The sequence below is a fragment of the Vanessa cardui genome, chromosome 26 (genome assembly GCF_905220365.1).
Source record: "Vanessa cardui chromosome 26, ilVanCard2.1, whole genome shotgun sequence".
In the NCBI taxonomy this organism is placed as follows: Eukaryota; Metazoa; Arthropoda; class Insecta; order Lepidoptera; family Nymphalidae; genus Vanessa; species Vanessa cardui.
In genome coordinates, this window is record NC_061148.1 from 7,982,932 (window position 1) to 8,007,046 (window position 24,115).

A 24,115-nucleotide genomic window follows, 5' to 3' on the forward strand; every position below is an offset into this window, starting at 1 on the left:
GTGGCGGAGTGGTAGCCATTCACGAGTCGTACAAAATGTGCGGACTGTGGACTTCTTTTGTATTGACTATTGTTTTTGGATTTTGTATCAGCTACGCTATGTATGTGAGTATATATTTGTGATATTTCATGAACATATTATAATAATTTACAAGGGACACAAGTAAGTTGGTAACATAATAGTAATATTCAATATATCTTAATAAATAAATAAATATTAGACAACATCACATGTATTACTCTGCTCCCAATGTAAGCAGCAAAAGTGTTATGGAAAATCAGAAGCAACGAAGGACGTCATATAAAACAAAGCAGAAATACTTTCCATTAAGTAGCCTTTTTGTCAGCCTGCCTAAATATTCGATATAAAATAAAATAAAATGAAATTAAAAGTTTAGTTTTTCTTAGTCCAAAATACTAGATGTTACATTATAAGAGAATCGAAGTTTAAATTCATTCACACGTTGAGTATTTTTTTTAAGTACAAATTCTTTAGCACCCCTATTACTAGCATGTTAAAGAAAATCATTTATAATATGCATGATTAACGTAAAAGTTTTATGCAGATGATCGCTCATTCAGCCCAACGAATTTATGGAAGAGTACAAGTACCTCAAATGAGTTACCCTGATCTTGCTGAGGCCACACTGGAGACTGGGCCGTTTGTCAGCATAAGGAAATATAGCAAATGTTTCAGGTATACATACTACAAATTAAAGACATTCTTTAAATTAGGAAAAATTGGAATTTGAAATTTGCTAGTATTTCTCGTACATGCTTAGAAAGTACTAAGTCCTGTGCCATAAATTTAGTTGTAGTTGGATAGTCTTCCCTTGGAATTTACTATACAGTCGAAATGTACTATGGACCTATAATTCGCAGCATAATTTGTCAATTAAGCAATTGTTAAAGAGACATTAGGTAATATTATTGTGTACTAGTATTCGCCGCGTCCGGTTGGATTTTAGTGCGGCAATCGTGGGTTTTAGATATAAAAAATTAGCGAATGTCCTTCCTCGGATATCAAGATTATTTAATATCAAACGTAATCAAATTTGTTTCTATGGTTCCGTTAAAAAGTGACCGAGTGACCGACGGTTAGTCGTAGCTACGTTCGCATATATTATAGTACAGATTACTAATTTTCTTGGTGGGTTTGTGTAAGCTTGGATACATACCAACCAAGTGACTAACTAAAGGCACAAGGGACATAACATCATTAGTTTCCAAGTTTGGTGGTGCAATAGCGATATAAGGAATGGTTTATAATTATTCTTACAGCGCCAATGTCATTAGGTCTCCCATATGCCGTATGTCGCCAACATATGCCACAAAAAATAAAAATACTTCCATTTTAACAATTCTTTGAATCAAATTTTAACGCAAGGTTTGCAAAATTTAATCAACAGGTACCTCGTGGACTTTACTATCTGCTTCAATCTCTTCGGTTCCTGTTGCGTCTATCAGATCATGATGGCGCGTACCATCAAGCAGCTCGTGGAGGGGACGAATGAGGTCACTTTGGAAGGGAACCCTCCTCTCAGGGTGTACATAATTTGCCTTGTTGTGCCATGTACGCTTCTTGGCATGATCACATCTTTGAAGTATCTCGCACCATTCTCTATAGTAGCTGATTTTATTATATGTAAGTAATTTTGTTTGGACTAAAATTAATGTCTAGAGATCTAGTGATTGTTAAGTATAAAATTTTGATTTGGACGTATTGACTTTTAATATGAGGATCATTCAACTATAAATGTCCACCTATAAATTCACTTATAAATGTTACTCTGCGAATTATTGTGGTATCGCTACGAATGCTATCACACCTATTTATAAAATCGGAGTAAATACCTATTATTATATGCATGTTTTTTATTGAGAACGGGTTAATCGGTACCTGATGGCAAGTGGTCACCACTATCATATAAGAAATATTAGCCGATTATATCAGATTGTTCATTTGTCACTTTCTCAGAATCATTTAATAAACGTTACTGATTATGTGTGGTATTTTTTAGTTACCGTCGCATGTGCAACTGTGCACTATGCATCGAAGGTAGCGGAATCAAGTCCTTTGGATATGCCTGTATTCAAAACTGTCGCGGGCCTCTTTGAATTCATGGGCGTCTGTATATTCAGTATGGAAGGTCTTGGTGCGGTGATGGCTGTGGAGAACAACATGGAAGAGCCAAGGAATATGGGTCTTGCGTTATTTGGAGGTACCTATACGTTGATACAGTGGCGGATTTACAAATTTGCTGCTAATAGGCTACTCGATTATTGCCACCACTGCTGACTTTTAAAATTCGATGCGTTTGTTCACAACCACAATTTATTCCGAAAATGAAAATTTATGATTTATTTTCTATCCCCCATTACATGGGCTTTTTCCCGTTATTAGTATGATTATGAACTAGGTGATATTTCTGTCAGTTACTAGATTATTTTTGCAACCCATTATGTAGTGACGAGTATACGGATTACGGACGTAATGTGTATACATATAATTATAAGATTTTTTTTATCAATGTAAGATAAAGACAATTTGGGCTAAATTTGCCGCCTTAGGCTCCAGCCTACTCAGCCTATTGGTAAATCCGCCAGTGCGTTGAAAAAGTATTTTATTTATTTTTTATTTATTTATTTAAGATCCACCAGTGATAATTACATTAATACAATATTGGGTAAAAAGAATTACAGTGTAGCTTAGTTCTAAATGCATTATCTTTTAAGGCAGATACAGCATGCAAATATTAGGAAGTTTATAAAACATTTATTACATTATATTAAAAATGTATTAACTTATTGGTAAAAAATTATTAAAATCTCTATATATAAAAATTAGGTTACAGGTGGTTCAAAAACTTATAACGAAATGTTTTAAGTGAGTCCCTAAAAGGGTCCAAATGTTTACAACTATCATTTAGAATTTTAGACATCCTGGAAATTGGTGAGTTATTGCCCAAAACAGTTTTTCGAAAAGGTCTTGTAAGAGGATTAATTGTTTTGCGTGGATATCGAGAGGGAACATTAAATTTTATCTTACATACTAAATCTGGATTATCATAGATATTGTTAAGGCTTTTATATAAAAACATCAAATCCAACAAATCTCTTCTTTGGCTCAAGCTATGTATCTTAAAAAATTCTAGCCTTTCATTATACGAAGAGAGTTCTTTAGCCTTTCTTTGAGAGAACGCCAGATGGTAGAGAAAACGCCTTTGTATCCTCTCTATTCTTAGGCAGTGTGTTGCATAATGTGGCCTCCAAATGACACTACCATACTCTAGTATACTTCTTACTAAGCTATTATATAGAATTATTTTGGTATGTACATTTCGGAATATTTTGCTGTTCCTCAGGACAAAACCCAACATCTTTGAGGCTTTGGTGACTATATTATCTATGTGTGGAATAAATGTAAGCTTCTCATCGAAAATCACACCAAGATCCCTGATTGTATTAAGGCGTTTTAGAGGTACATTAGCAATGACGTATGGGTAATAACTGGTGTTAACTTCAAGCTTATTCCGAGTGAACGATATACAAGAACATTTTTCTGTGTTGAGTACCATTCCGTTCACCTTACACCAATGATACAATCGATTTAGATCCTCCTGTAAGCGACTAGCATCTTCAAAATTTTCAATAACCTTTAGGAGTTTAAGGTCATCAGCGAACATGAAAGGTGTTGAGTGATGAAAACTTTTTGGTAGGTCGTTGATAAAAATATTAAAAAGTAAAGGACCTAGGTGTGAGCCTTGAGGGACTCCGGATGTTATGTTGAATTTTATAGATTCATATCCATTTGCAACTACATAGAAACACCTATCATAAGGATATGATTTTTACCAGTCCAATATAGATCCAGTCATACCAAATACTGATAATTTTGTAAGGAGAACTGAAATGGGAACCAGGTCAAATGCCTTGCTAAAATCTGTATAGACTACATCAACTCTTTTTCGTTTGTCAACAGACTCGATTAGTATTTCAGTATAGTTATTATATACTACTAACACGAATTTAGTAAACTATATTATATATATAGTTTACTAAATTCGTGTTAGTAGATCTCCCAGATATAAAACCGTGTTGATGCTGACTAATACAGGTGGTATTTGTGGTATATATTAAACTGGGCATATATATACGGATAAACTAAAGACTCAAATACTTTGGCGAACACCGAAAGAATAGATATAGGCCTGTAGTTCTCTAATTTTTCGTTATTACCACTTTTAAAAATGGGAACCACTTTTGCCACCTTCCACTTAGTTGGAAATGCTCCCAAACTTAGTGATACATTATAAATTATTCTTAGAGGTTTAGCAAGAGATGATGCGCAGTTAATTAAATAAATTGGTGGTATATCGTCCGGTCCTGCACCTTTATGCGGATCTAGGTTCTGTAATTTCTTCAATATTTCGTGTTCATTTAGCTGAATACATGATAAGACACAGCTTTTGTTAGCGTCATCAAACATATTAGCTAGGATATCATTGACGTTGTATTGGGTAGCTGTATTACTATTGTAAATTTTAGAAAAATGTGAACCAAAGTTGTTGCAAATGTTACTGGCACCTGAAATTTCGACATAATTTCTCGTCATAATAGATGGAAATGCACGAGAATTGTTTTGTCTTTTTGAGTTCGCAAATGTTCAAAAATATTTAGCATTAGTTTTGATGTTATCTTCTGAGCGTTTTATATAAGAGTTGTAACATTCTAATGATAATTTCTCACATCTCTTTTCTAGAATTATGAAGGAAACCTCTTCCATAGGATTTTTATATTTTTTTGTATCTTGTTCTTAGTTTTTCTTTTTCTTTAATTCTTTTAATAAGAGTTTTGTTGAACCATGGAGGATATTTAGTTTTATTTCTGTGTGTCTGTTTGGGTACGTATTGTTCTATTGAAGACCGTATGACAGGATAGAATATTTTTACCATTGTATCGACGTCATTGTACACTGAAAGTTTTTCTGCCCAGTTTACATGATTGAGGAAACTATTTATTGCTTCGAAATCAGCCTTAAAAAAGTTATATTTTACATATTTGGAGTTTGACTCTAATAATTTTGCTGTATTGTCATCCTTGTTGACGCTAATATCTAAAGGTGGATGAAAAGGGTCTATTCGACTCAATACATTTGATGATGAGCTAACCGTAACTTTAAAATTATCACTATTAAAGAAAACGAGATCTAAGATTTTGTTTTGTTGATTTTTTATGTGATTCATTTGACAAAAAGAGTTCATTTGAGAAAAGTCTACAAGAGATTGAGCCAAAGAAGGTAAATTGCACTTGTTACTAGCTTTGCCTACCAAATCCCAGTTTATGCAGCTTAAATTAAAATCTCCAATGATAAGCGTATTGTAATGTGTAAATTCTGAAACACGATTAACATTGTCTATAAATCTGTTCAATACGGATTTATTGACCGGTGGGGGGATATAGGCAGCACACAAAACTATTTTATTATTTTTGTGTATGTCTATTGTGATCCATAAATCCTCACAGGAACTCTCCCAGGATTCCATTCGCCGAGAGTTAAGTTTAGTACTTACAGCTACCAATACTCCCCCACCATGTTTTTTGCTCGAATTGAGTCGGTCTCTATCTCTTCTGTAAACATTATAGTTATCGCTAAATAGTTCCGCACTTAAAATGCTACAACATAGCCAAGTTTCAGTCCATACAATAAGATCATAATTATTACAAGAACACTTTTCTATGGAAATCAAGTGTTTTTGTACGAAAACCTTTAACATTTTGGTAATATACATTTAATGCCAACATTTTTGCAATGAATCAACGTATTTACATGCAACATATCTTAGGTCTAGGTTAATTTGTTGAGACATTCCACACTATTAATTAATTTGTAGTCGGAGATGTCCGTTTTTCTCATAAATATGCGCCCGTTACGAACCCAAATGTGTTTGTAGTTTAATTCTTTAGCTTTTTGACGAGCGGCAGCGTGAAGAGATTTATTCGATGCGGATAGATGTTCACATACATATATGGGAGCCTAGTTACCTGCTATGCCAAGATGGGATGTATTTAGTTTGTTGGAGGGATTATTTTTGTTGAATTTTATAACTGCCGCTAATAGTTGGTCGCGAATCATAGGTGCGCTGAGTTGTGCTATGATAGATCTGGGTCTTGTAGTTTTTGAATTCATTTTAGCGATACGTGTGCAGTGAACTATTTCATTATCTTTTATATTGAATCCTACAGATTTTGAGAGTTGTTTTATAACATTATGATAATACTTCAAATTAAAGTATTTTGTTGATATTGTAGGTACCAAGTTAAATATGTTGTGGCTATTGTGACTGTACAATAAAATATACTGCGGCTATTGGGCCTACAAAGTGTAGTAATTAAAGTATATTGTGGCTATGTTTATCGCAATTAACTATATTAATACTATAAATGTGAAAGTTATGTCTGTCTGCCGCTGTTTCAAGATTAAACTGCCGAACCAAATTTGATGAAATTTGGTATGAAGCAAACTTGAACTCTAAGAAAGGACATAGGCTACTTTTTGTCTAATACATAACAACCATTCAAAACTGTCGCGGGCCTCTTTGAATTCATGGGCCTAAAATGCGAACAAAGCCGCGGGTGACTACTAGTGTAGTAATAAAAGCTTCATCAAATTAATTGATTAATATATTTGTTAATAGGCATGTCTATCGTCGTAAGCATCGTCGTTACCATCGGTTTCTTTGGTTATTGGGGTTTTGGGGAAATGTCCAGATCGCCTGTTACACTAAATTTTCCGTTAGAACCGTAAGTACAGTTATCTCATTCCATCAACTACTTGCATCCTTAAAATACAATTTCGGAAACATTTTAACAATTCACCTTTATCACATTAAATGCTTGTTAAAATGCTGACACCGCCGATTTTCGCGGAATAATCGGCAAGTGATCAGTGTTCTCCTGACCTTCATACCAACAGCCTGATGGAAGGACTTCAAGCCTATTCCATCAAATCTCCTCCAAAGATTAGAAAGTTCTGGTCCAACAGTGAAATTTTTAGAGGCTGTTATTTTATATCATGTAATTTCAGAACAATATCTTCTAAATTATGGCTAATCGTTTTAATGGTGCCTTTATAAATATTATTATTATTTATTGACCAGTAATTTATTCTCCAGGTTCCCGATAGCACTAAAATTACTACTCGGCTTTATGATATACGTGACGTTTGCTCTGAATTTCTGGTTCCCATTCGACCTGATGTGGTATTACATCAAGAAGAACTATGATCCATCGAAATATTGGCTGTGGGAACGGGTGTACAGAGCCATATTTATTTGTGGCATAACGTGTATTGCTACTACGTTTCCTAATGTATCCAAATTTATTGGTGTGGTAAGAATAATTAATAGTAAGACACAACTTAGATGTAGCTTCGGCAGATTTAATAAAACCGATTACTGCCGATTTCCACAACTAGTAGAAATAGCTCCTTATCGCACCATTCGACGCTATTCTTCGCTATAGATTTTCGGGTCAGTTTAACTCGAGAAAGCATGTCTGTTTGTTTGTTCCATGAACATTATGTAAACTTAATTCATTGCTTTCATTTGTAAATAGAAAAAACACCCTTTTAATATGATTACTAATTTGGTGTTTCTAATTAATATTTTCAGCTGGGTTCTTTCTGTATTTCCAACATGGGCTTCATATATCCAGCCTTTATCGAGCTGTGCCTGGATTGGACTGATCCCGGTCTAGGTTTCATGATGTGGAGGTTTTGGAGGTTCGTCCTGATTGTTACGTTTGGTCTCGTACTGTGTGTCGTCGGCACTTATACTAACGTTAAAGGTCTTATAAAGGAGTCCTTCTGAATAAATTTCCTTTATACCATTATAAGAATTGTAATTATCGTTATTACTTTTATTTGTGTAATATTGTCAACATTTGCTTCGTAAATTTTTGTGATTTTCTTAATAAATGTGACTGTTTTTTGAACATAAAAATAATTTTTTTTAAATAAAATTAGTATGTAGTATAATTTCATGATGAAAAAACTACTGCTTCTAATATAAACCTTATTTAGTAACACCGACTTCTTCCTTGATCATCATTAATTTTAAATTCAAAAGAATTGCTCATATTCAAAATAAACATTGTTTTACTAATCGAACCCCAAATGTTTTTTAGGTAAAGCCGAAGAATTTTTAGGCATAAATCCAATGAAATATTATCATTTCTATATTTTCAATGAAACACATTACATTACATAATTAATAATAATCTATATAGTTAAAGATGTATACTGTTCCCAACATTCAAGGAACTTTTTTAAGGCAAGTATTCGGGTTGTAACTGCACCAAGCTGGCCATATTGGTTGAGTCTTTATACCGTGTAGTAGCATTCGTGACCTGTTCAAATTTCAATTATAATCAAACGTAATGTACAAACAACAACAAAAACAACAACAACAACAGCCTGTAAATTCCCACTGCTGGGCTAAAGGCCTCCTCTCCCTTTGAGGAGAAGGTTTGGAACACATTCCACCACGCTGTTCCAATGCGGGTTGGTGGAATACACATGTGGCAGAATTTCTATGAAATTTGTCACATGCAGGTTTCCTCACGATGTTTTTCTTCACCGCTGAGCACAAGATGGATTATAAAGACAAATTAAGGACATGAATCAGCGGTGCTTGCCTGGGTTTGAACCCGCAATCATCGGAGCCATCTCGACTCTTGTACACCAATGATAAATAATTAATCATAAAAAGGAAACTATGCTTAAACTACTGTGACTGTTCACTTTAGGGATACTAAATATTGTATTCTATCGAACGGATAAGTTGTTTTCTTATTTGGGCAATACCTTTGCAAATCTAGACGCAAATATACAAATTTGTTGGCACTTGAATTGGCAATCACATCTGACCACAATCGTTCTGCAACTGCTGCTGCGCGCGGCCACAAATGGAAATCTAAACTACCTAGATAAACAAACGAGAAGAATATAACACCATTTCTTAGATTTCAATGAAATTTGTCCAGTCATTTTGACGACCTCCGTGGTCGAGTGGTCTGTACACCGGTTTTCATGGGTACGCCACTCCGAGGTCCCGGGTTCGATTTCCGGCCGAGTCAATGTAGATTATCATTAGTTTTCTATGTTGTCTTGGGTCTGGGTGTTTGTGGTACCGTCGTTACTTCAGATTTTCCATGACACAAGTGCTTTAGATACTTACATTGGGATCAGAGTAATGTATGTGATGTTGTCTCATATTTATTTATGTATTTAGATGAGAATGATAATATAAGGCAAAAGAGTCAATTTCTAGACAAAATCTCGTACTAGCATCAACTATATCGGTCCATAATATGGATTCGCCGCCTTCAATAGTAAACGCATCTACATTACGCCAAGCTGTCCATGCGTACATTTGTTGCCAAGACCTTAAAACAAACGAAAAAACAGAATTTCAAACAACGATAATTTGTATCAAAAATCAAAATCAAAATAAACTTTATTCAAGTAGACTTTTACAAGCACTTTTGAATCGTCATTTCCCAATTAAGTGAAGCTAACACCGGTTCGGAAAGTAGATACTACCGAGAAGAACCGACAAGAAACTCAGTAGTTACTCTTTTTCAACATTTAAGAAATACAAAGTCAAGTTAGTTAAATATAATTATTTAAATTAATATATTCTGCTTGGAAGTCAACAGGTAATAACGCCACGCTTTTTAATCATCTATAAAATCTTGTATCGAATAATATGCCTTTTTTACCAATGTATTTTTTTTAAGTTAAAAATGTCTGCGGAATTTTTATATAGAAATATTTATTGTAATCGTCTCTTACCTGTATTTGGAGCATCTTTGTTTTATCATTTCACACGATAAATCCCATTTAGACGAATGTATGACCCTAAACTTACTTAAATTATCTTTAGATGAATTTGGATCCCAATTGCTTAATTGGACCCCGAGCCTATTCCAGGTTTTAGCTTCGTAGTCTTTATTTAAATGAGCTGTGTACCATATTATAGGTAATCTTGGAAGGAACCCTTTATTTGCCATCTTTAGACGTATCAGCGCTTTTTCCAAAAAACCCTCTCTGTCATCTATTAAGTTGTAGCAATTGGTAAACGAAAACAAACTATCGCTCAAATGAAAAACGTCATGTACGTGAGTCAGTTTAATGATTTCTGAATAAATCGTTTGGAGTATGTTGAAAACTGGCTCTTGCATAGACAATCGTAAGCAGAGAATATTTTCGCATGTCAAATTACTATTTTTTCTTGGACAGGTCGCTTCAGGTAACCAAGACCAAGGTCTTCCAACTGGTCCTGGCGCAGCAACTTCTATTAAAATACGAGTACCTCGTACGCCAGCTCTTTTCACCAATAAATTGACATCCTCTCTCGTATATACCATTGATTTATCGTAAGGTCCATAATTATTTAATTCAGGTACTTTTTCTATATGTAAGGGAAAACTGGTAACGTCAGATATTCGCCAATGAAAAGTGTTTAATTTACAAGACGCCATTGCGTCAATGGTTCTCATTAAATCGATTGTTGGAATAAAATTTCTTGCAGTATCTACCATAAGGCCTCTGTACTTATAAGTAGGGCCATCTTTTATAATGATATTTGAGAGAGTTATCAAGTGACCTGTACTTTGATCTAATAGAATCAGCTGACTCAATGTTTCAAGTCCGTGACGTGCCCCACAAAACGATTCAGAAGTTATTTTAATAAAAACCTTATTTTCAATTGTTTCAACATTTAGGGCAAACGTTTCGTCGGTATTTAAACGTAATCTTGGGTCAGGATCGCTTTCAATTATAATTTGTATATTCATTTTTTTAACTTTAGAATCAACGCTAACATTTCTGGGTTTACTTTTTTCAAGTCTAATCAGATATTTTAAGAATAAATTGAAACCATCAGATAAGTATTCTTGAACTGCTGTGGACGGTACAGATTTAAATTTATATTCAAGTTTCTTTGTCGATATATTAATGATAGTTTTATTGTAATATGTGTAGCCAATCGGGTACGGCCATAGCGGTAAACCTGTGCATAATAATGTACAGCGACTTATAGAAGAATAAGTAGTTATATTGGAAGCTGAATTAAATACTCTTTGGCAGAAGTTATCTTGACAAATCCACGTCCAACCCGAATTCTCTTGAAAACTAAAAGTAAAATTTTAAAGTTATTTCAGTAAAACAATAAATATATTATCTTTGATAAAACAATACCTGTTCAATTTTAGTGTTCTCATATTATGTAATTTACTGACATTCCTTTTCATCCACCAAAGTGGTATTGCAGAGAGAATTATAATGATTACCAACAAAGCTATCGAACCGGATATTATAAACCAGCGCCTCCTAACACTTTTCCTAAAAAAAATGGAAATCACTTTGATATATAAAAATGACACATGCAGATTTAAGACCGAAGATAAACTAGTAGGATACTTCATCAGCAATATGATGAGTTATGAAGTTAAATGTAACGTTAGTCAATACCTGTGGTCTACCAGTATAAGACTTATCATAATTACCAGGTGCAATAACACTTTTATCTTTTTAATATAAATCAAATCAAAATATACTTTATCGAAGTAGGCTTTTACAAGCACTTTTAAATCAGTCATTTATACAAACTACCTATATGAGTAGTTTTCTCAAGTTAAGAGTTCTACTTCATTAACCATTCTCAATTAGACTTCACCAAAGTAATTTAATCTAGAAAAGATACTAAAAAAACTAAAAGAAACTGAAGAACTACACAAAAAGAAAGAAAAAAGGCATTGCATCTTATGACTAACGTATTCTTTGGAATATTGTCACAAAATTCCTTGGTGCTGCCCGGATCACCACAGTTTTGTTCACCGGTGGTGCATTTCGTACAAGAGCAGTTTGACTGACAGAATTGGTGGTCTGAACCTTTTATTAAAAAACGATTATTGACAAAATTCATTAAGCAAAACTAAAATGAAGAAATAGAAACAAGTATGTAGATAGAAACGAATGATTTATAGAAGCTACGATTCCAAAAAGTTGTGAATACCGTTTACAAAGCACTCATAAGTTTTACCCGGTGGTAAGGTTATGGACCCGTTTGTGTAAGCACCACATACTCATCAGATATTCTACTACCAAACAGCAATACTTAGTATTGTTGTGTTCCGGTTTGAACTGTGGGTGAACCAGTGTAGTTACAGGCACAAGACATAACATAGCTCCATATAACTTCGTAACTCCATAGACGTATTGGGTGGTGACCAACCTGGGAGCTCTGCTGTATCTTGTGCCTTGTGTATTTGCGATGCAAGGAATGTTTAATAAATTCTTACTGAGTTAATATCTATGTATGGTGGTACTGCTTACAATCAGGTGGGTTATTAAAATAACTGGATTATTTATTTAAAACCATTACCTTGCTGCTCTGTTGTATTTCTTTCAGACGTTGAAACAATATTCTCTCTATCCTGCTTAGTTCCCAAATATCCAACTTTAAAATCAGATTCATCAGTGAATCTCTCTAATGATGATTTTGATAAAGACGTTTCATTGACTACTGATGGCAGGACAGTTATTGAAGACTTAAACTTCAGTATCTGAACTTTCTTTCGATCATACAGTGAAACACTGCTATAATCTTCGGTCTCTGAATCAATTTCATTTGCCTCTTGCAACCATTTGCCAGTGTTCTCTTTAATGGATGTTTCAAATGCACCTACAAACAAATTTATAGCTTTGAATTTTGCGTTTCATAGATTGTCAATTTATTTCAAATTGAATAAGGCATTTCTCACAATATAGATTTATTTGTTTTTGTATGGTCTTTTTGCATGCCGTTTTAGGTAGGTACCAACATTCTACAGTTGAGCAAGTTGCGGTCATCTTAATTTTTTTAATTTTTTTTTAGCATATGGTGGCGGAGGAGGGGTCACCTAATGGTTACTGGCTACCACCATAGAAAATGGAAATATTAAGTATTCCATACATGGCTAAAGTGTCACCAACCTTGTGAAGATGATATGTCCCTTTTACGGATCACAACTATACTGGGTACTGCTGTCTGGCGGTACAATATCTAATGAGTGATAGGTACCCATAATGGTTTACACAAAGCCCTACCATCAATAAATTTAACAAGTTGTGAGAGACGATTAATTTTTTGGCAATGGCTGACCACTTTACAATGAACTAGTCCATTTGCTATTACGAATATGTCTAACTATTTAAACAATTATACAATTATTTTACCTTTTATAGCTCTTTCAATATTATTAATAGTGACTTCCATTTCAGCTAAATTTTCGCAGAAGCTTAATATTTTCGCTTGTTCTTCTTTTGATAGATTTTCGCAAATATCAGCATCGACTTTGCCGTGTTGCGAATTCACACAGAAGTAGTATAAAAGCAATGATGTCAGTATGTATGACTTTTTCTCATAATAATTTTCTTTAAAAAGATTCCTGTTGATTGAGTAAAATTATATTTGTTTTTACAAAAGGTAATAGAATAAAACACTTAATTTTGATCGTCAAGTTAAACAGTACCGCCGGATTCGAAAAGAAAATATCAAAATAGCTTGACTTGAAGAAGACCGACGAAATCAGTGGATTTTTTTTTTAATAACAAATAATGAAAAAAGAAAAAATTAATACCAATAAAAAATCTATATGTATTATTACAAAAAAAAAAAACAAATAAATAAAAATTACCAAAGTCTCAATATAGGAAATTTGTTCTTGAGAAAATAATCGATGTCATCCGAATGTAAGGGCAGTTTTTCCAATTCGTCGAGGCTTATATCGTCTCGGTATTTGTTGATAATGCTCATAAATATATTCGAGCTCAGTTCTTGTACATCTCTATATTGAATGCATTTGCTAACCTAAATTGTAGAAAAACTTCTATTAATGTTGTCGTAATTTTCGCGACTATTACACATTTAAATAAAACTAGTTATAACGGATTTTAATCGCTATTGATTGATTGAATCGTCGTCGGGATGTCCAAAATAATTAATATACGCGATTAAAATCCGTTATAACTAGTTTTATTTAAAACTTCTATTTTTTACATTGACAAATTTGTTATATTTACCCTCACATATACACACACGCACAATTGATAAAGTATTTATCTTGTTTAGTCCTTTTCCTATTTAATGTAAAATTAAATAAATATACATTTGGTATCCTAGAACGGGAGCCAGGAGACCTTAGTACAGGGTACCCTAATTTGCGCTCCTGTCTCCCACACACAATTATACTTATTAAGATGCATTTAAACTGTTACCTATGTTATGTCTCTAAGTATATGATACATACATAAATTTTCTCTGTATATATATACAACATTTTCTCTATTTGTCTCTCCCATTTCTCTATTTATTAAAATTCATAATTAAATAATAATGTCTATGTGGGCATCGTCTTTCAAGAAGACAGCTAACTTGAAGACCAGGGAAGATCTGCTGATGTATGCTATATGTATGTTCAGTAAAAATGTAAAATATAAAACGCCAAATGTGTTACAGTTTAAGGTAAAAAAAGCACGGAAGACCGTGGATGTTGAAAAATTAAACAGTAGGTACGTACACTTGTGTGTGTATACTAAAATTGAAATGCTATAGCTTGGAATAATATTAGTTAAAAATAAAGATTAATGAAACGAAATGGCGGCAGAGACAAGGAAATCTGAGCGTCTGATGGATCCGTTGGCAAGATAGCTAAACAACATTATGAAAATCGCATTGAATCAAGATCTAGGCAGAGATGGCTAGTACAGAGTGATGCCTTTACTAACCAGTGGAGGGACTATGGATGATGATAAACATACTTTATACGAATTTAATTGTCACTATTGAAATGTACTTTAGCTATTTTTATAGAATAAAAACCCATTTAAACAATAAAGCGCTTTTTTTGCTTCATGGTGCTTTCTTCAAGCTAATTACAGGATAAGAAATTTAATTTAGAATGATGGCTAAATGGTGCAGTACATATATCATAATCATCATCCCCTTATCCTAATTTTACTCGGGGTAGGACCAGCATGTCTTCTCCGTCCATATTTCTAAACTAAATTAGCTCTTAATGTGGATCTCGTTTTTAATTGATAGTCCAATTTTCGATTTGACACAACTTGGTCACTTATTTGGTGGGTTTATAATATTATATTTTATATTGGTTTATAAATATTCTTCTCTTTTGACTGAAACGGAATCATACATACAAAAGGACATACATACCCAATTTAACAATATTTGGTTCCATTTTTTCTCAATACTCTCCAAGTAACACTCGGAACACGATTCATCGTCGCTCATTTTGTTTGTATACCATTTTTTGACAGCATCATAGCGGATAAAATCACTACGACGTAATAAGTCAAATGTTTTTTTTTTTATTGTATTGTATTTTCAATATAATGCTGCTTAATATTCTGCCACACATGTGTTCTCTAAACATGAAGGTTGACTTAAAAGTTTGGTCATCTTCTAAATGTAAGAATTTCTAATTATTGCTTAATTCTAAGTGCCTACTAGAAGGGGCAGTAGGTATATGTTTGTAAATAAAGGTATAGGTACAATTACATTTAATTAAGTTTGACTTTGATTTGAATGAAAAAGCATTTCATTGTATTTTGTGATGATTGTACAGTCGGGGTAAGAAAAGGTTCGTGACTTTAAGATCTATTTTCGTGTGCTCAATATTAGCAATCTGCTTTATCGAACGAGAATGACATATTGCGTCGCACTGATTTAATGTTTAGATCAGGGATGTAACGGAGGTAGTTTTATCGGAACCGAAATCGGAATCGGAGTTTTCAAATTTGGTTTATCGGAATCGGAATCGAAATCGGAGGCAGGGTTAGTTTGTTTAAGGACAAATAAAACATGATTATATTTTGTAAAAAAAAAAATACTATAGTATTTTTTTCTATAAAAATACTATAGTATTTTTTTTTACAAAATAAAAAAACAACTGGGAAAAAAATTGACATAATTCCAAATAAACGAAAGATAAAATTAATGAATTTAATTAAAGTTTAATTAAAATTAAAACCCAAAGTAACGTGTTACATTTGGTTACATTAGAATAAATGAACAAAAGCTAAAACACAGCACAGGCCGTCGCGCACCGCCCGCTCTGCTTCGTTAGACCTCCGATTAACATCCGATACAAAAGTATCGGAACCGAAGTCGGAACCGAAAGTGTAATAATAATCGGAAGTTCCGACTTAACGGAACCGGAATCGAAGCTCTGATACATCTCTGGTTTAGATACAAAAGGTTAGGTTTGAACGAAGAGTTTAAGACTCGATAAAGGAATGAATTTGAAAACTAACGAAGGTTTTCTTACTCTAACTGTACATGTACATACATGTAAATGATCTTTCAACAATACCGAAATGGCTTGGCTGCTTTTTTGCGACGCCATGTACCTACGTCCATAAAAAGCTTGGCTTATGGACGTAGGTTTGAAATATCATTCGATATCTTTTATTAATAAACAATGTTATAAAAAAAACTCTTTATTATGTGACATTGTCGAAATAATTAACTCAGTAATAGCATTACACTTTTAACTACAAAACATTTAAGATTAATGAGTCAGTATCTTTATTAACGGCTGAAATCGATTGGCAAATTTAGCTCTTACTATTGGAGATGTTTATCATATAAAACCACACTATACTGAAGTTTTTGCAAATTTCAAAATTATTTGTGTTAAAATTTGGAATGAGTACTTTAATGAGAGATCACTTCTTAAGGGGATTTGGTACAGGGTATCCGAGCCTCCTCGGATACCCTGTACCAAATCCAAAGTAAGTTAGTCGTAGCAATTAGACTTAGATCTGGACACATGCCACTAGGCAAGTTTAAGCATCTCATGAGGAAAAGTGACACTCCCAATTGTGAAGTATGTGCTGTATTAGAAGATGTTTCACACTTGTTGTCGGCATGTGTCCGTAACCACAGTTTGAGAGAAACACTAATGTTGGTGTTTTTAATTCTATTCTTAATAAGCCTATAAATAAAATTTTTAAATTCTATTTCAGCAATCTAAATAATTAAATAAATAAATATGAGACAACATCACATACATTTCTCTGATCCCAATGTAAGTAGCTGAAGCACTTGTGTTATGGAAATCAGAACCACAAATACCGAGACCCAAGACAACATAGAAAACTAATGGTAATCTACATCGACTCGGCCAGGAATCGAACCTGGGACCTCAGAGTGGCGTACCCATGAAAACCGGTGTACATACCACTCGACCATGGAGGTCGTCAAATAATTAAAATAAATATATGAAATTGTTAGTAATTTTCACAAACTGATTTACTCCTACCCTTTTTGTTTGTATTTATGGGCCGACATATAGGCTACCTACAGAGGCCCCTTAAAAATACAAGAATAAAAAAAAGCAATACATTTTAGCTTTACTAATTGCGCCATTAGAAATAATATTTTTGGATGATATGTATGTATGGGTATTATCATTCAGAGGCAAATAATAACATTCTGTATAGCAAATGATTAGACAAAACTTGGTGGTAGGGCTTTGTGCAAGCCCGTCTGGGTAGGTACCACACACTCGTCAGTTATTCTACCGCCAAATAAAAGTACTCAGTATTGTTGTATTCCGGTTTCAAGGGTGAGTGAGCCAATGTAACTACAGATACAAGGGCATAACATTAATTAGTTCCCAAGGTTGGTGGCACATTGACGATGTAAGGAATAGTTAATATTTCTTACAGCGTCATTGTCTATGGGTGATGGTGACCTATTACCATCAGATGGCCCATATGCTCGTCCGCCAACCTATACCATATATATGTACCATAAATAAAAAGATTTTTTGCCAAACAGGTGATACTAAAATGGAACTAATCATTACCATTTTAAAAATCATCAGATCTGAAAACACAAGAATTTGATTCATCAATGACTGATCATGAATCATTAAATCTACCTACGAAAGTATAAAACAGTCCGTTGCGACGCATTTATCTTCTCATTGTCTCATATCTGACCACATATAAAAATTTTAATGTACATATATAATAATCATAATGCACCAATACATAATAAATAATAAAACACCAACCGCTAAATGCATTTTTATATTCATTCTATATGTTTGTATGAATACTATAGAATATTTTGTGGTTAGCTTGAAACAGCTCTAAACTTTTGTATATCTGTATACAACACATAGTATATGCATAAATAATTAATATTCTCACATATCTAAGTTTTCTGTGTTTATACTAATACTACTTGCAAACCCAACTTCGTTTGAATAAATGAATTAAATAAATATGTGTTGTGTCTACGAAATTAAAACTATAGAGGCCGCTAATTCCTTATAAATGTTAATAATCAATCTTATTAATAATAATATATGGGAATTCCACTTAGTGTGTTTTATCAGCAGTAGTGAGTTACTATCAGGTGGCCAATTTGTCAGGCTGCCTACCTATTCTAGAATAACCAAACCATTTATAATGGAAGTTGCCTTCAGAATGCTATTTGATCCTAGGACATCAGAATTGGATTATAGATAATCTCTTCAGAAATCGTCTTTCGGAGAAAATATTTCATTCCGAAAACGGCCCTGTTATTTTATTATATCTATAAATAAAAGGTCAAGAAGTCTTGTCTGAACTAACCTTCAAAATAAATATAAAATACATTCTATTTTCATGACATCCACGAGCTGACTGAGAGTACGATCGATATAAAGTACTTGTTTTATCTATTGGATTTACTGAATTTACAGGATAAAAATTTGGATTGCTTTTAGTATTATAGATTAGCGTGTTAGTTATAATGGGCAAATAGTCCATCTACACTACAATATAAAATAATAATTTATGATATTCAATATGAAATGAACAATCCTGTACCACACATAACGCTGTCGTACCGAACCTTCTATTTAAAAGACAAATCATAGAAACAGTACAAACAATGAATATGCAGATATAAATGGTCGCCTGAAGCTACCAGGGTAGACCTTCAGCGCCATCGACTTCAACACTATGGCCCAACCCAGTTTCCATAGAACAACTCTGTTCAAATCGGTGAGAATGTAAACTTATCTTTACAAGATCTGGTCTATCTTCTCGTAACCCTGGCTGACGTTCACCTAGTTCAAAGAAAGTTTGATATTGTCATTTAATAAGAGTGGCATAGATCTGACTCTAATATCATCAAAGATTCAAATCCTTTGCTCTAAATTTTTATAAAAATACTATTAAGCTACTCTTGATCAGAGAAAGTTCGTTGCGCGTCCGTTTGTCTGTCTGGCACTTAAGACCCTTTTTCTTAAGAATGCGTTTAGATATAAATTAATACCAAATGTTGAGCACTACGGTTCCTAGAAGCAGTGACATTGAAACCTAATACCTAATAATTAGAGAGTACATTCGCAAAGATAATTAAAACATACGAGTATACGGGTACTTCCCAATGGCCTTTAATCATGATATTTTCCAAGAAGCAAAAATACAGGAAAATTCCAAATTTGTTGTTACGTGTGTGTCTTTTTATCTGTCTGGTAGTACGAAACCTACAGTACATGAGTATGAATCCCACTTGCCAGGTCTTTTATCGGCATCTTCTACCTATCCAGGTAAAAAGAGATTTCAGAAAGTATATCTGAAAGACAAGAGAGTTTACAAACATTTGTCAAGGTAGTGTCTATAAATAGAGCCCTAATTACTAATATTAGTAGGCCATATACCGCCTTCACGGATAACCTTATAAATAATTCCAAATACTTTTTAAAAATCGAATCCAATAAAAAAAAGCACCCAGCACATAGCGAAGAATTAAAAACCGTATATTTATTCAAGGTCAATATTATTATATAATAATCGAGTGAATATTATCACGAAGCACAGCTCACGCTTGACCGACATAATCACAATGAAATTGACAATCACTTTTTGTATATTGTTTAGTTTTCACGGTCAGTAATTATGTAATGTAAAATGTCTGATATTGTCAATGTAACCCGTTTTTAAGGTCAAGCAAAATTGAATTACATTATATCATGGTAACGTCTGGGTAATAACAAATATATATATGTTGCTATATCTAAGCAGTCATGCTTTCTATTCGAATTCCGGTTTGGAGCAGTAGTTTGATTTGAAGGGTGATTGTGGATAATCTGTGTTTATAATTAATCTCGTATTCAGCGGTGAAGGAACACATCGTATTCCTCCATACCGCATTGGAACAACATGATGAATATGTTCCAAACCATCTCCTCAAAGTGGCAGGAGGCCTTAGCCTAGCTGTGGGAAAAATTTACAGGTTGTTGTTGTTGTTGTTTTTGTTGTAAGGGTAATTACGGGTGATATAACAATGCTTGTATATTGTAAATTGATATTATAAAAAAAATAGATCCCGCTGAGTTTCTAGTTCTCTCTTCTCTTCTTTCTTCTCAGGTCTTAGGTATTATATTCCGAACCGGTGGTAGCTTTTCGACAATCAATAAGAAATTATAAACACTTCCATTTTGAATAAAGGTTTTTGACTTTAACTTTGTGTTATCTTAGTTCGTTTGATTTTTGGCGGATTGGTACTGGCCGCAAATTACATTTATCAGTAGCTGACCCTTGCTCGTCTACTACCCTGGAATAAGATGTTGTTAGATGTTTATATAGCCAATTTTTAATCACAGCATAGTAATACAAAGTTGCTTCAAGATTTTTTTAAGATAGGCATCGGATTTTGATCAATAAGCAGTATGATTCATATAATACATATAATACATGTATCACAGAATTTTCAATTTGCCTAGGCGGCAAAAAAAATGTTTATGTTGTTCTTTCACCTAAAATTTGTATATATACACATCGTGTTAAGCCGCAATGGGTAACTAGTTTGATTTACATAATAGAAAAATAATACTATTTACACAAAAATGAAAAAAGATCGATTGTATTAATTTCCTAAAAAATGGCTTAAATTGTATGCAAAATGCAAGTTCATAACTTATATAATGTATTCCTGTGAAAATGTTGTCAAAAGTGGTCTGAGAGATTATAAATCAATGCAAGAGAGATTGTAGAGTGTAGATGAATAAAACGTCGAAATCAAAACACAGGTCCTTACAGTCTGATGGCAGAAAAACCGTAGTTACATCAGCAGGACAATCAGTTCAACCTACTCGTTGAAGCACGGAAGCGTACTGCTTCCTAAATCCGGGCTGTTACCGAGAAGACCTTGACGAAAACCCTAGATTAACGATACGGTAACTTATCAAGTTGTATTAAAAGACAGATATCCTGATTTGTAAGTCTAATTAAACGATCATTATTAACTTTTAACCGACGGTTAAGAAAGGAGGTTAACAGTTCGACATGTATGTATGTATGAATATAGAATTGAATTATACTTTTGATTATGATGATCCTTTTACTTTCCTTTTGATTCCTTTTACTGATTATGATGATCCTTTTAGACTTCCAAGCACGTGTGCTAAATTTCGTAAGTTAAAATAAAATAATTAAATAAATATGAGACAACATCACATACATAACTCTGATCCCAATGTAAGTAGCTAAAGCACTTGTGTTATGCAAAATCAGAAGTAACGACGCCACCACAAACACCTAGACCCAAGACAGCATAGAAAAGTAATGGTAATCTACATCGAACGGCCGGAATCGAACCTCGGAGTAGCGTACCCATGAAAACCGGTGTATACCACTCGACCACGGAAGTCGTAGAAAATATGTACTGGCCCCCAAAATATATTCCTAATTTAGAGTATTAGGGTTTGTTTGAAAGTATGTTTATTTAAATAAAGTTTTATGTAACTTAGCGCCCAAGCTTTTGATCTCGTTTTAGGGCTTAGGGTATGTTAGGTGTAAAATGCCTATGTTCTTTAAGGTTTCAGCTTCGTACAAAATTTCATCGAATTAGATTCTGTGATTTTGGCCAAGAAAGATGAACACGGAGATAGACAGATACTGTCGCATTTATAATATTAGTATTGATTATTACTTCTGAGAATCACACGGCATAGACCTCAATTCCTACCGACCTGAATATTATTTTTTTTTTCACAAAGAAAATTGCATTTTACCTTTTAAATACAATAGTGATTGCGGTTTTCCTCACAATCTTAACAATCAGAGAATATTCTTGGAAATTTATTAAGTTCCTCCGTATTTGACTGGGTTTTTTACAATGTCAACTCGATTCGAAGATTCAAAAATCGTGTTTGTCCAAATATTAACAGCTAGGAAGTGATTGAATAGATTTTTTTGTGTTTTAAATGAGAATGCGTTGTAAGTCAACCTATAATATCATAAAATATATTGGCTACATTATTTTGTTGGTGAATGTGTGTCAGTGAATTTCATGCTATGGTTCATTTAGTAGCTTCATTAGCGTCATTTAAAAAATATGTTAGCTTCACTTAATATAGTTGTTAAGTGACGATTTCAACATGCTTGTAAAATTCTACTCTAATTAAATATATTTTGATTGATTGATTGATTGATTGATTTACATACTTTTCATAAGTACCAATGGCAGATTAAGTAAAGATGCACCTCAAATTTACATATTCAATACGATTTGCTAACATTTCTTCTATATTACACAATTCAAACAGTTCTTAAATAAATATTTTAATTTATAGCAAAACACTTTTCAACTTTCATTCAACTGAATACCTCAAATACATTGTAAATGCTTTAATTAATACTTTGTAGAAGTCAGTCTAGGTGGCTTGTCTTATATAATAGCACCAAACATTTGTTGTGTGGGTAAGGAATGGTATAGTTTCAATGTACCAATGTCTATCGACATTGGATACCAATCACACATCTGTGGACCGAATTGCCCAGCCATAAAAGACATAGGCAATCAAGCCCAACTGAATTAAGAATTTATTCAGTATGGAAACATTCCACTTACTTATTAAAATCAAATTAAACACTATCGATTCGGAAAATAAAATATCCTGACCCAACAAGAGCCGATGAAAGAAACCCGGATTGTTTACATTTATTTTTTTATATTTAATTTAAATTTTGATTGGTTGGTCCAAAAATATAAACTACACCCAACATCACCAACACGTCACCAACCTTGGGAACTAAGGTTACGTCTCTGTTACCTTACTACTGTAACAGTAACTCACCTACCCATTAGAAAAGAATATGTAGTATTCTACTAAAACTAAGAATTGCTACTCCGTAGTAAAATTGGGTGTTACCTACCCAAACGCATGCACAAAACCCTACCACCAAGTAACTGTACTATGTACGTATATTATCGATTTTCGTTTACATAAATCACGTGTAATCATTAGGTTTATATTGTTATCTTGAACAAAAACACGTTTTGATAACAATTCAGCAAAGATAAACTTAAAGCACTTTACGTAACATTTTTATCATCTAATTATACTAATATATATTAAAAGGGGGTAATTTTGTTTGTTTGTACATAGTTCAACGCATGATAACAGGAACTGTTTATCCATATATCCAACATTACTCGGTTCAATGCCGAGATGGCCCAGTGGTTAGAACGCATGCATCTTAAACGATGATTGCGGGTTCCAGTTCAAGGTTCAATAATTCATTTCGTGCTAAGCGGTGAAGAAAAACATCGTTAGAAAACCTGCATGTGTATAATTTCATAAAAATTCTGCCACATGTGTATTCCATCAACCCGCATTGGAAGAGCGTGATTGAAAATGTTCCAAACCTTCTCTTTAAAGGGAGGGGCTTTAGCCGAGCAGTGGAAAATTTATAGGCCATTATTGTTGTCATTGTACCCGGTCCAGGTTAAAGTGGCCTTAGGAGGCACGGGATGTAGTGACCTTCCATGCTGCATACCCTCAATACTGTGCTCTACACACATCGTTCTTCGATCCCGCTGCAATTACGTTGGCTATGTAAACCAGCTCTGGAGTCTAGTCCTTGCGATATAATTCCCACCCCTGGTTCAATTAAAAAGACCACCGAATGCATTTCAAGACCGGGGCACCTAGATGACTAAAGATGATCCTGCCTGTATACATAAAATTAAAAAAACGATAAA

General features: G+C 33.6%; 2 protein-coding genes across 3 annotated transcripts; one reads left to right on the forward strand and one right to left on the reverse strand.

The window, feature by feature from the left end:
- Positions 1-616: 616 nt before the first annotated feature.
- LOC124540674 (proton-coupled amino acid transporter-like protein pathetic) lies at positions 617-7,972 on the forward strand. The gene is made up of 6 exons (XM_047118343.1): positions 617-696; positions 1,409-1,644; positions 2,021-2,221; positions 6,698-6,803; positions 7,175-7,391; positions 7,673-7,972. The coding sequence occupies exons 1-6, from the start codon at positions 617-619 to the stop codon at positions 7,868-7,870; spliced, it is 1,038 nt and encodes a 345-aa protein (XP_046974299.1). The 3' UTR covers positions 7,871-7,972.
- Positions 7,973-9,246: 1,274 nt separating this feature from the next.
- On the reverse strand, positions 9,247-15,797 carry LOC124540770 (probable beta-hexosaminidase fdl). Of its 2 annotated transcripts, XM_047118478.1 has the most exons (6): positions 15,278-15,797; positions 13,743-13,915; positions 13,282-13,493; positions 12,449-12,748; positions 11,263-11,406; positions 11,056-11,196 (listed from the first exon to the last, which is right to left on the reverse strand). In XM_047118478.1, the coding sequence occupies exons 1-5, from the start codon at positions 15,353-15,355 to the stop codon at positions 11,378-11,380; spliced, it is 792 nt and encodes a 263-aa protein (XP_046974434.1). In that variant the 5' UTR covers positions 15,356-15,797; the 3' UTR covers positions 11,056-11,196; positions 11,263-11,377. The 2 variants fall into 2 exon arrangements, with proteins under 2 accessions (XP_046974433.1, XP_046974434.1); XM_047118477.1 differs by lacking the exons at positions 12,449-12,748; positions 13,282-13,493; positions 13,743-13,915; positions 15,278-15,797 and adding an exon at positions 9,247-9,446 and having other exon boundaries at positions 9,856-11,196; positions 11,263-11,379.
- Positions 15,798-24,115: the final 8,318 nt, after the last annotated feature.